At 35.1% G+C, this 13,680-nt stretch overlaps 2 protein-coding genes across 2 annotated transcripts in view; both read right to left on the bottom strand.

Annotated features, from left to right (window-relative positions):
- Positions 1–1,750: 1,750 nt before the first annotated feature.
- IGIP (IgA-inducing protein) lies at positions 1,751–4,977 on the bottom strand. Its single transcript, XM_011935340.1, has one exon. The coding sequence runs from the start codon at positions 2,079–2,081 to the stop codon at positions 1,920–1,922; it is 162 nt and encodes a 53-aa protein (XP_011790730.1). The 5' UTR covers positions 2,082–4,977; the 3' UTR covers positions 1,751–1,919.
- Positions 4,978–11,137: 6,160 nt separating this feature from the next.
- Positions 11,138–13,680, bottom strand: part of PURA (purine-rich element binding protein A) — a 5,037-nt gene continuing 2,494 nt past the window's right edge. Inside the window, exon 1 of the mRNA XM_011935339.1 lies at positions 11,138–13,680. This exon is cut by the window's right edge and continues 2,494 nt beyond it. The gene's annotated coding sequence lies outside the window, so the exon portion shown is untranslated.

Genomic DNA, 13,680 nt, shown 5'->3' with positions numbered 1-13,680 from the left:
TTTATCTGATCTCTGCAGAGAAGAGAGCAGAATCTGGTCTCTTCTTCAGGAAGTAGCCACCTGTCTTCTGTGTGCATCCCCCAAATCAGAGGCACCGTAGAACTTAGGGAAACTGAAGTTTCTTAGGCATCCCACCTACCTCTCTAAAACAGTGGCACCCTCAGCTTTCAGTTTTCATAAAGCAAAGTTTCTCCATTATTTTTATTGAAGTTGGTGGTTGTCAGATGTGGAAGCTAGTTCATCCTTCTGTTCACTCCAAAGTAGGGACCTTTTATTTACTTTTTTCTTTTTTGAGACAGAGTCTCGCTCTGTCACCCAGGCTGGAGTGCAGTGGCACAATCTTGGCTCACTGCAATGTCTAACTCCCAGGTTCAAGCAATTCTCATGCCTCAGTCTCCCAAGTAGCTGGGACTACAGGTGTGCACTACCGTCCAGCTAATTTTTGTATTTTTCAGTAGAGACGGGGTTTCACCATGTTGGCCAAGCTGGTCTTGAACTCCTGACCTCCAGTGATCCACCCACCTAGGCCTCCCAAAGTGCTGATATTACAGGTGTCAGCCACCATGCCCAGCCAAGGAGGGCCTTTTTAGCAAGAAAACAACAAAACAATACTCATAATGAACTCTCTTGGGATTCCCCCCGAGAAGCCTAGAACTGTAATAATGTGGACTTGAGATAGCCTACGGACATGCATCAAGTGTTAGAATATAACTGCTGTCATATATACTTAAGTAACATTGAGAGATTTTTCATAGTGTGATTTTTGCCAGGTTATCTTGGAGAACTACTTGCTCCAAGCATTCCTCATATCCAGCTTGAAGGTAAGTGAAAACATAAAAAAAGATAAAATAAAAGGAGAAAGCTACAAATAAAACTTCAAACTCTACTTAAAAAGGTTGAGGAAAATATATACCTGAGGCTTCTGAGGCCTTTGTTGGTTTTTAAGTTAGAGGTCAAAATGGGTGGTTCTTGTGGTCAGATAATCTACTCTTCTAGAAGGCCCCATTGAAACTATCCTGAGGGATGGCTCCTGTGTCTTGTTTTTATTGGTAGCTTCATTCACTGTCTGCCATTCCACTCACTAGAAAAACAGTTTTGAAAGAGATTTTAAACCGCAACCTCTATTTTCTAAGTGTTCAACAGCATAATAGGGCAACTATTAAAAATAATTTATTAGATATTTCAAATAACTAAGAGTGGAATTAGAATGTTCCTAACACAAAGAAATGATACATACTTCAGATGATGGATACCCCAATCATCCTGATTTAATCGTTACATTGTACGCTTGTTTCAAAATGTTACATGTACCCAATAAGTATGTATAAGTAGTAGGTATCCATGATAAATTTTTTTAATTGTAACTGACAGGAAACAAAAAACCTTCCATGAGAATGGAGCATGATCTATGGGAAAAGGCTTTCCTTCTCTTCAACATGATGGCTAGGTTAACTGTCATACCACCAGAGAATTTTTTAAATGACCCAATATGCCAGGATAGGGAGGCCATTCACGTAACATTTTTTAAAATAAGCAAACCTATCGTAAAATAAAACAGAAGATAGAGTTCTCTAGTATGAGAGCACTTTTAATGCTTGTAGTCGATTAATGATCATAAGTAACAGGCAAGTATACCTGCTACTGAGTCCTAAAAACGGTTTCCACCTATCAAAAAAAAAAAAAAAAATCCAAGATCGCAACCAGACCCCTTCCCCCAAAAAGCACTGAAACAAAAGACTGATCTGATTATACAGTCACATGAAAAATAAACATCTTTATTTTTTGCCTACTTTATTTCATTTTTTCAAATAAAATTTAAATCTGTACAAAGTATACTGTTACAGTATATATTTTGTAAGAATCAATGCCTAAAATAATCACAATACTTCAATAAGCAGTACAGCAGACCTCGCTAGTTTTCAGCTTTGATATTGAACAAACTCAAGCCGGCTGATGCACAACACGTTTGCTTGGTTTCCACATGGTGAGTTCCCAGCACTTAGATGGGAGAACATGACAGCAAATATGGTAATATTACAGCCCGACACACTGCGTTTCTTCATGTGATAATAACTGCACATATTTAATACAGAATGCTCAAATTTACTTTTTAAATTGCATTTGCTTACTTCTTAGTTGGCAAAATTCAGCATTCTTAAATGGGGTCCCCAAACAGTGCAAATTAATGATATTCTAACTGTATATTGGCACATCTCCAATAAGGATTAACTTGTAAACTCAAAGAATATCAACAACTTAGTCCTAAATTTTAACTAATATACATCTGGTCCATTTAACCAAAGTCATTTTGGAAAGATATTAAAGAACAATTCTATTTCTGAAAGGATATTGTTTTGATCATTCTTTAGAGAAGATAAATTTTTAAATTGTCATTAAAATGTTTCACTATAAAAATTTTACAAACTTGATTAGAAATTTCAAGATTATGATTCACAGCAGACAAATACAAACTGTATATTCCAACAATACCTATTCTTAGACTTTCAAACAGAGCACAACCATGTCAGCTGTGTTAACTAAAATTCTGAACAGTGTACTAAATTTATAAGTGGTGCTGGGTCTAGCAAGTGTAAATACACAGTATATTTCAATGAAAAGAATTGTCTTCTTTATACTTTATTTGTTTTCCCATAAGGAAACATTAATGTTTACATTCTTTAATAAAGTTAATCTTACATCAGAATATAACTTAATACTGTCAGCAACAGGGACCACACACAGTAAATAAGAAGCACATTTAAAATAAGTCTGATTTCACATAGATTAACATTTGTTGGTTAATAAAATATTGACAGTATTACAATCTTACAATATTTACAGTAAGAAAAATCTAGAGTAATATATACCTTTCACAGCAGGATTCCTTTTTTTAAAATTTCTTCCAGTTTGGGATTGTGTATACACGAAAAGCTCAAAATAAAGCAACTCTGCAATATAATCTTAAAATAATGGCTACTAGGGGGAAATTCTATCACAACCATTGAAAATAATGGTGACTTCTCACGGAGTCTGTGGCATCTGAGAACCCAGTTAATTAACCAAAGTCTTGCTCACATTAGCCTCAGTTACCCAGATTAAAGCAGAACTCCGGCCTTCCCTGACTGCTGAAAACCCAACAGATTTTCTCAACATGCTATAAGGAAAGAGGAAAAATTGGTTTCAGCTCACACCTCATGGCTGGAAGCCTCTGGAAGCCTCCAGCCAGTGCACACTCCCCGACTTATGCTAAAAGAGGGCCAATTTCATCCCCAAAGCATCACAAGAGTCCACCCTCCAACCACAAGGCACTCTGACACCAAACTCACCCATTCCTCAACTCTTGTGCCTTAGGATAACGCATGAACTTAGCCCATATAATACACACCAGCATCTCAGAGACTTGGGACCAGGGCAAAGAAAGAGACTAGTGTAGTTTGCACTGAGATCAATAAGAAAAATGGGAAGTGATGCACATTTCCAATTAGAATGACAAGAAGAAGACCCACATCCCTAAACTGGAATTTGGCCAGGGCATCAGAGTTAGCACCCCCTCTCTGAGTACCACTAGCGATTAGGATGTGTGCTCTGGGCCTCCTCTAAAAGAGAGCATCTACAGTAAGTAACACACTATGGGACATTAGTTCTATGACGACTGCCAAGAAAGCAGATACAATTCTTGAATCTGGGGCTGTCTACTGCACCTGAGGTCAATCATCCAAGCTGTGACCTGTCCCAACCCTGCTTACTCTAAGATATCTGATGGGCACAGAGCACTCAGGGATATGGCTGCTGGCTACTTTGGACTCTAGATCTCACAGGTAATCAACAGGTATCTGGGATTGAATTAGCAAACTGTACCATAGCTCCTTAAACAGACACTGTCAAGTATGAAATCATGTCAAGCATGAATCTTCACTGTCAGGTCAGAAATTGAAGTGGGAGTCTTCCCACATCAGCCAAGGTTATTTTGTCAGAACCTTAGAGGAGTTGGACAGTTTTTCATGTTGCAAGTGATTAGTTTACTTATTTCAGTCAAGCTGGATTGGCAAACCAGACTGATTTATTTAGTTAGCTTTGTTTTTTTGATTCTTATGTGTGCGCTAACCCAAAGCTGTTGTATTTGGGCTAAATACACTGACAGAGAAAATTCAAATGACAAAAGTTTTCAGCAAACTTCTGTGGCATTTTTTCTTTTTGGAAGTAAATGCAAGATCTAAAGGTATTTCTACCCAACAAAGTCTGTTTAAGTGTTTAATGTTATTTCCTTTTTGGTCCTATACAGAATGCTATGACTTCTATATAGGTCTGAATGCTGCTCCATGTAGATTCCTTCTGTATATCTAAAAATATATACTTTTCAGTAGTTCAATACATGGTTAATCTTCCCACAGAGGAAGATTTTTGTAATCACATGTTGCAAAGTAGAAAACATCTCCTTTCTAAGAAAGGAAATATACTTTCCTATTGTACACTTTTGAATAAGCCCAAAGGCATGCACCAAAAATCATTATTAAAACTAATACATGCAATAAAATGGTGTAGAGTTAGACTTAAAGTGCTGCTTCTCAATTTTTTTAATTTGAAGAAGACATTTTGTCAGTTGTAGACTCAAAGATCTTTCCCCCACCCACCCTCCCCACCCCCTGGCATTAAGAGAGAAAAGTAAAAAGTATGCATAAATCTTTTAACTGTTCTTTACATGGGGGAAAGAACAGATACATCAACTATCCTATGTATCAACTGGATTCCCAGTTTTAAATAAAACCAATATTTACTGGTAAAAATTGTCAAAGCGAATACACCCAAACAAATGTTACTAGTAAATAAATGTTCTACATAGAGAATAATTTACTTTGGTTTTATGCGCCTTCTCAAAAATAACACTAGTGTCCCAACATCACCAAACTGATGTGTTCCAGCAAAGTTGTAAGGCAAATCTTTTTTTCCCTAGTGACATCTTGTTTCCCAACAGACAAAACTAAAATCTTTTGGTGAGGAAGGGGTTAAGATAATGGCTAACCCCTTGGCATCCTGAGCATTGTGGTTTATCTTTCTACCCTGCTAGAAATTGTCAGGCACCCTGACCCCTGCCTTGAACCAGGAATGGCTCCCATGTCTAGAGATGCCCTGACTCCTTAAAAATAGCTTTCAGAACTTTGCTTCTTTTTCCCTTCTCTCTGGATGTTATAATGTCTAACGAAGCTGGTTGCAATGTCACATTCTGCTAGTAGGGGCCACCATCTAACAATAATTCCAATATGAAAGGTTTTAAGCCAATAGTTGGCTCCTAATTTTATCAACGATTTACACTAAAATTCTGTATAATTTACTTAGAGCGGAGATCTTTAACTTGGGTTTCAGAAGATGTGTGATGCCCCTGAGGTTGTATGCAAAATTATTCAGGTATGTGCATTTTTTTTTTTCCTGGGTAGAGGATCCATCACACTTTCATCAGATGATCAAAGGTATCTGTGACCCCCAAAAAGGGTTATAGGGACTTAGAGGGATACCCGTAATTCATTTTATACCAGGACTGGGAAATGGGAGCAGAAAACTAAAAATGGCCTCGAAAAAGGCCAGGGACAAATTGCTGATCTTTTCCCTTTATTCACATTGGGAAAATAAGTGCTTCAAACTGGGAAAAATCATTAATTAAGCTGGTTAAACTCCATTAAAAAACAATCAAATCACTTTCTAAATTTTTTTCATTTTTGATATGTGGTAAATTTCGTCTCCAAGAAAAGGTTCGGAGACTGAATGTTTCTCTTTTCCTAAAGGAAATTCATACATAGAATGCTGAATATCATCCACATTTAAAGATTTGACAACATAAAAGTTAGATAACTCTTAATGATGTGAATCTTTAACTTACGATTTTGAGTAAAGGATTATCTAGAATCAAATATACACTTATTAACCTTCATTTGCCAAAATTGGTCCATATTTAGACAACTACCTGGCACAATTTCACTAGATAAACCTAAAATCTGAACGATGGAAGTTAAACTTCTATCCAAAGTAAAAACAAAGCCATAAGGTTCCACAACTGAATTGGCCACAAACATTCACACTATGTTATAGAGGACTTTCTCATTTCAAATACATCACTGTTCAACAGAATTTGCAAACATAAGATCCAGAATGACTAGCAAAACATGCTAAGAGCATGTCAAAAAGTAAAACACCACCACCACCCCCCATCCGGAAACACACTCAGGCATTCCAAAAATAAACCAGATCTGAAAAGAGGCCTCTCACTTGGTTTTAAGTATGAGGTGCGTACAAAGGTATGAGAAAGGGAATATAAAATGAAATAACCAAATAACTTTCAAAAAATAATTTTAGCCAAAAACACGTATCTCTGTTCCATTGATATAACTATCAATTAAAAATTTTTTTTGCAATTCTGAACACTGTGTTGCATAATATCACCAAGACAAAAAATGCGTTCACAGGTACACTTTTTGTTATTTTCTTTCTAGAGCACATCTTTGAGATCGTAGACCGCATCTGGTTAAAATAAAGTCTCTTGTCCTTGCTTCCCTTCCCCCTCAAAGTGATTCAACCCTGAATTCCAAAAAGGAATATTCAATATAACAACTTCAAAACCAGTTATAACACTTAGACCATGAGGAAACTATATGAACATTATGGAAAACTACATGAAAGAGGGAGCTGCCACTTGCCACCCACTTCACTTCCAGCTTTTTAAGCATGTACCCAGCTAGACTCATACCTCACTGACTTCAGTGAAACAAACTAACACACCAAATCCAGGCCATCTCAGGCTAGAAGTTAAAACTCAAAGACATCATTTCATATACACACATATATATTTCCTATCCTAAGTTTTAACCTTGTCTATTTAAACAGTTTAATAAAGCTCACATTTACAAAGGATTTTATTGGCAAATAAAGGCCCATATTAAAAATTTTATCAAAACAAATTTTTGTTTTATACAGCTAACACTAAGAAATATTTTCTTGGCCTTATAAAGCATATTTAATTGCATATGATTTTTGCTTTGGGTGGGATATTGAAAACATACTTCTGCAAGAAATTAGAAAAGACTAGAAACAAAAGTGAAAGTGACTACCCTTAACTTTCAAAAAATCAAGTGCAAAGATAAATAGTGCAAATAATGAAAACTAGAAATTTTACAGGCAACTTTAGTCTTTCCTGCTTTTGCACTTCTACACACTGACAACTTCATAAACCCTAACAACTATATGCAGCATGGAAATGGGCTATCATTTATCTCCACTGACTAGACTTAAGGAAGCCTTTCAAAGACTTGTCTCACAGTCATTTAAATCACTAGTTCTTGACACAGGTTTGGGGATTCTCTTCTTTTTAAATAAATTTCTAAGGGAGGGGCTATTTAAGAAGGCTCTGCATTGACTTAATGAGTTATAGTATATAACTATTATAATTTAAAATCTGACACAATAAAATGTGAAAATTATACTGAAGTGCCAACTCTACAAAATAAGCTATAGTAAAAATAATCCTGCTATTGTTAATGAACTTGACATTTGTAAAAAAGAAAAATTACCTTCAAAGTACAAAATCAGAACCACTTTTTTGCTATTTTTAAAAGAGATTTTTATCACTAACATACAGAGATGTGAGTAAAATGAAACTTCAAAGTAATCTGTCCAAATCACCAGGAATAAATCCATACTAAATTCGACAACGAAGAGTTAATCCAAACGTACTTGAATTATGTAACTTAAAAACAAACATTATAGTAATTCTTTATCTTAAATAATTTAAAACACTACTGGAATAATGGGAAAAGAAATCTAAACACTATCAGCTTCCCTACAAAGGACATAAGAACCTCCAAAATGTACTAACTTATTTAATTAACATTTGCCACCACTGAACTCTTGGGAAAATACAATTTTAAAGTAAGAGAGAAAGTGGGGAAACCGAAACATGAGTTTGGGGGCTCTGTTGTCTAATTTTAGAAATACAGTATTATTGAGGACCTCGTAAGGTCCACAGGGTTAAATGGTTGCTATGGTTGCAAATGTGAAAGAAATAAAAAAGATACCTAAAATTGCAAGTTAGTGTTTTTACCTGGTTGTCTTCTTCTAAGAAATTTGTGTGGGCCAAAGTCTCAAAGTTCTATAAAAGCAAGGAATAATATGTGTCTTTGTGGAGTACAAAATCAAATAATTTGATCTAAGGACCATTTGAAAAGTAAAGATAAACTACACTGTAACAAGAGCCCAAGAAAACAGATAGTATGTGTGATAAATATTTCTGATAGTTTAAAAAGAGTAACTGTGAAAAGCTTGAAATTTTATTTTCTTTTCCTCAAAATAATAACTCCCCAGCACCCACTTGCCTTGACCAGAAAAGCTGTCATTCCACAATTGTGCTACTTAATTTGTCCCAGAAAAGCAGACATCCTATACATGAAAACAGACTTGTATAATGCATCATCATTATCATAACTCTAGCTATAGTAACTAACAATTCTCTCATAATCAATGAGGGACCCATTTTCTCTGGCTTTATTGAAACTTCCTTAGTGAAGATCAACTTCATTTCCTTAGCAAATAACTCTCATTCAGATTCCATCATAATACCTCTTCCTACCTCTAGCAAAAATTCCTCCCACTTTACTTCCAAACCATTCCCTATATACCTCTCAAACCCCCATCCCCTAACACATTAAACAGCTCTCCTCGTCCTACTCTCCAATTTCCAAACCAGTAAGTCTCAGTTCCCAGTAACTTACCTAAAATACACATACTTCTTACTCTCTTCAGTTCACAAGTTTCTTAACATTAATTTAGATACCTTCAAACTGCCAGCTTAAGACCATGGGGAAAACAGCAATCGGAAAAAAACTGCCCAGTTACCTCATAATACTGAAATTGTTCTGGATCATCAGTTAGCTAAGTTCTAAGGCAGGAGTCAGAAATTTCTTTACTTCTCTCTGAAGAAGTAAGCCTGAGTGCCACTGGCAGGCCTACAGCAAGAATAAAAAAGGAGAGAGAAACAAAGAAAAAGGAGGATAGGAGAGAGAAGATGCCAGATGTACATGGTAAGGAGGTAGGTCAAGTGCCACCAACAACTACTTGCATTGAAAATTGCCAATCTGCTCCAGCTGAATGAGAGTTTGACCCAAACTCAACATGTGTCTGATAAGTCATTAGCTGATGGCCACCATTGTTTGAGCTAGTCAAGACGAATAGGTAATTCACCTGTCCCATAACTTTAACTGCCACTTCACGATAAGGACATATTTTCTTAAATCCTCCTAGGATCCTTCTGTGTTAATCTACCTTAGACCAAAACACACACTAATGAGAGTATTTCCATGTTTTTCACAATTCTAGAATATAAGGACTTTGTCCTTGAACTTGCAGGCCTCTTGAATTATTAAAGTGGAACCAAAATCAAGAAAATTAAACTCTTTAGCCAAAAAATTTTTTCCATCTAATGTTACAAAATAAGCTAATTGCTAATAATTATCAAAACAATCTGTGTACTTATGAAAACATGAAAATCTTGTGATTCCAAAATGAGTGAAATACTTCTGATGTGTAAGAAGCAACTTTATTTTACATAGAGGATCACCACCATGTTTCTGCCTATCAACAGGACAATTTTCCACAAAAGCAAAGGACATCAGAAGGAAAAATACAAAACAAAACAAATACCAAACATGGGGACAAAATAAAAATGAATGAGTAGTTATGACATTCTTGTTCAGAAAAATGTTAACAAGTGACCTTTGCCACACTCGGCTTTCCTAAAGACATAAATTGCCTGGACCATTCAACACCAAAACTTGGTAGTTAGCTTAGCATATTCACTGGCTTGAAACCAATCTATTTCTTTTTTCATCTGGTTGTTCTTGTATCATGAAATTCTACCTGACTCATGCTAATTCTGGCTTATTTTCACTTAGCCTGTAATAATCAAATTTCTGTCCAAAAAGAACGTGTCAAATGGCCTATGCCTTAAATTTAGGTTTTGTTTTAGGATCAATTAACTTCCTAATATTAATATTAAAATCAGCTTTTCTTAAAAAATATATCACTAATTCTGTAAAGAAGACTTTAAAATAATTAATTCGTGAATAGCAGTGATCACTTTAGTTTTATAGCATACTTATGAATGGCCAAAACTTGGTTAATATGCAATGAAGAAAACAGAAATACTGTGATTTAAAAATTGACACCCTTTAACAAATCTACACAAATAACTTTGGTGAATTTATTTATGTAAGCAATTCCAATAAATTCTCTCTACTTACTTCACTCTCAAGGAGATGTATCTATATACATATGCACACACACAATGCATATATACATATATATGTGTGTATGTATCTCTCCAAATTATGAAGATATTCAAATTTAGGGATAATAAACTATAAACGTTACACTCAGAGTTATCACCAACTATTCCAAACTTAAGTTGCTATAGATACTCTTGTTTTAGTATCCTTTTACGTAGACAGCAAGATCTCATTCTGATACTCAAAAGATTTTAAAAAGGGAAAAAAGTCATCAGACTTGGTATCTCACTTTTTATGGTGAAGAAAATCTTAAAATTATGTTCACATGTAAAATAAAATGAATTGTGGAGCTATGAAAGCTACTAGAGCATCAATTTCAGATAGCCCCATTCTAAAATTATTTGGAAATGTGTGTGTATATATAACCTGAAAAAATGAACGGGAATATTGTAGACAAGAAGGTGAACCATGTGTGGAAGATAAAAATAATCATGCCCGTACGGTAGGGTCACAGGGATAGCAGATAACCCAAAATGTCATAAAAGAAAAATGTGTTTAGAAAGTTTCAACAGGGCCAAAACACAAAATGTTAAAAGCACACAAACAAAAATGAATGAGATAATCCCCCCAAACATCAAGTTACATAAGAAAATAGGAAGAAAAAAGTTGACACAGTATCTTTTAAAATATATCAAATCTTAACTGACTTAAAAAATGATATAAAGTGCTTGGGCCATGATACCCACCCAGATTCTCATTATCAACGGATTTATCTTTTCCCCTCCCTTCCACCCAAATTTAATTCAGTTTTCCTGAAGAAAAAGTACAGCATCCCTATATTAATAAGAAATGAAAACAGTGAGTACAACTGATATAGATCCATTGACTTTTATTACAAATGTACTTGATCACTTGGCTTCAAAAAGTTTAAAATCAATACCCTATTTTCTGTATGCCAGTACAAAGCAAACTGTTTTACAAATTAAATACCTAAAAATTTGACAAAAATATTAAAATTTGATGAAAAACAATTATAAAAATCCTTAATCTCTCTTCAAAAAAGGAGGCAGTCTTCCCAGTTCTATTATACAATATTAATAATATTCACCATTTTTAGAATAGGTAGCTAAATTATATCTTTCTGTTAGCATACAAAACTTAGACTTATAGATTTTATTTGTATATGCTCCAGTTAAGTTTGTGAATGCCATCTGATTGCAATATAACCAACTATCTTTAATTGAATCCTAATTTACACTTATTTAATAATTTGCATAGTTTGAAAGGGATAAAGGTTATTCTACAACTAATTATCATAGGCTATTACAGTGCTACTTTTCAAGGCAATAAGTATTTGCTCCCAAATGAAATTATCTGTCTCCTTTAGGCAGGGGTTAAAATTACTAGCAGCTTTCTCTATTACCTGAAAAATCATATTGGAAGTTATCCATCTCTAGATGTGAAGGCCTAAAAAAACATAATATACTTTCCGCTTTGAATCAAATTTCAACCCCTGCATGGGACAACTAGAAAGTGAGACTTTCAAGGTTTTTTATTTCCCTGTTGGTTTTGGTTTCTACTCTCCATGGCTTTTTGAGAAGCTGGAAAACAGTCTGTCTTTCCTGACTAGCATTGTCTTTTTTTCCATTTGGCAAATATTCATCTACCTCCAATCTGTATCTAGTAGAGGAAAAGCCGACATGGCTTTTCTTATGAACTTCCTTTGTTGTCAAAGGCATGTATAATGATTTCTACAGTTCTGGTTAGTTAACTTTAGCTCCCTCTGTGGCTGGATGACTGCTGCTTCGAACATCAGCATGATAAATAGGAGGCACAAATAAAAAGTAGCTTAAAAAAATTGGTGATTTAAAAGAAAAAAACAACTTCAAACACACACACATACATGAGCATTTCAAATCTGGTGGCTGATCTCTGGATTAAATTACTTGACAGTGTCTCTCATTTTAAAGAACGTCAATATTGCAATGCAGTTCAAGTTTTCTTTTATACTTAGGCAAATAATACAGTTTAACCAAGCTCTTGGACCTTAACTGTAAGACAAAGCAGATCAATAAAAATAAGGCATACTTCTCAGGAATTAAGTTTTGTTTGCTTGTTTTTGGCACATTTGATCATACTGTCTTCTATGAATAACACATATGGTCAAATATACCACTTCCTTATTTGTTTCAGCACAAACAGGGTTTACCAACTAGTAAAATAAAAACAAGGAAAAATTCTAACATAAAACACTGATATATAGAACCTTGGTAAAGTACCGAGCACCTGGGAGGGTAGGGTAGGGAGAGGATGAAACAGGAGAGGGAAGACAAGGTTTGGGAGGGTGCTTGGGGAGGTAAAGTGAGATGCTTAAAAAAAGAGCATCTTTACAGTCACTTAGTCTTTTCTACGATCACTTTTTAAGTCTTAAAAGATCTGCATGTGGATTTCTTTTTAAACCCACTGACCATAAATCAGACACTGGTTTCAAAATCGTAGTAAGATTGTATTCAACTGTTTTAGTGTAAAGACAACTGCACAATACATGTGCTTCTTGAGCCGGTGGGATTCCAAGCAGAATCTGAAGTCTATAGGTAAGAAAGGCTTCACTTTAGGTAACTCTGGCCCTAAAGAAAACCTCATGAAAGAACTCGCATCTCAAAGAAAGGACACTTTGCCTAAGTTTGCTGTGTTTTTGTTGACTTGCACTACTTATTGCTGGCTACTATGAAACAGTGATCTAGGAGTACTCCAACAACCTGTAGTACAAGGCTTAACTTTAAGAAGCTATAGTAAACAAGAGACAAAATCAAAGCAATTCTCTTTCCTAATTAGTAACAGCACAGAGAATGCAGTCTTTTCCATATCACAGTTAAAGTACAGTGAACAAAACAGCTCAACAAACCTTAAGACAAAAAAGTGCAGGTTATTAATGTTTACATGCAGTTGATAAGCATTCCAAATGTCACATTATGCACTGTAAAAGCTCAACTTTACTATATGGAAATAAGAAAAATGCACCTCTAGGGAGGGGGAAAAGCAATTTAATCATTTCCAGTGATTTTGTAAGTAAAGAAACTCCTAACTACTGTACGGTCACCTCATATTTAACATTGTATGAATATTAAAAGCAAACAATTTAATGGGAAAATGCACAGTACAATGAAAATAGCTTGTTATTCAACACATACAGTAGATCTCAGTAACGAAGACAACACACTCAACCAGGGAGCATAAAAATATCAAATCAAAACCCAAAGAACCAGCAGAAAAAAAATCCTTCAAAAAGACAACTGTTTGCCTTCCTAGGCCAATGCTTTACAATATGAGAAGCACTGATACCTTCCCGCTCCTACAGGTGGTGTCTTATACATACAGCAGTTAACTCTATATGGCTGGATTTGCCAAGAAACAA

The sequence above is a fragment of the Colobus angolensis genome, unplaced genomic scaffold (genome assembly GCF_000951035.1).
Source record: "Colobus angolensis palliatus isolate OR3802 unplaced genomic scaffold, Cang.pa_1.0 Scaffold142, whole genome shotgun sequence".
In the NCBI taxonomy this organism is placed as follows: domain Eukaryota; kingdom Metazoa; phylum Chordata; class Mammalia; order Primates; family Cercopithecidae; genus Colobus; species Colobus angolensis.
This window is presented reverse-complemented; position numbering and strand designations above follow the sequence as displayed.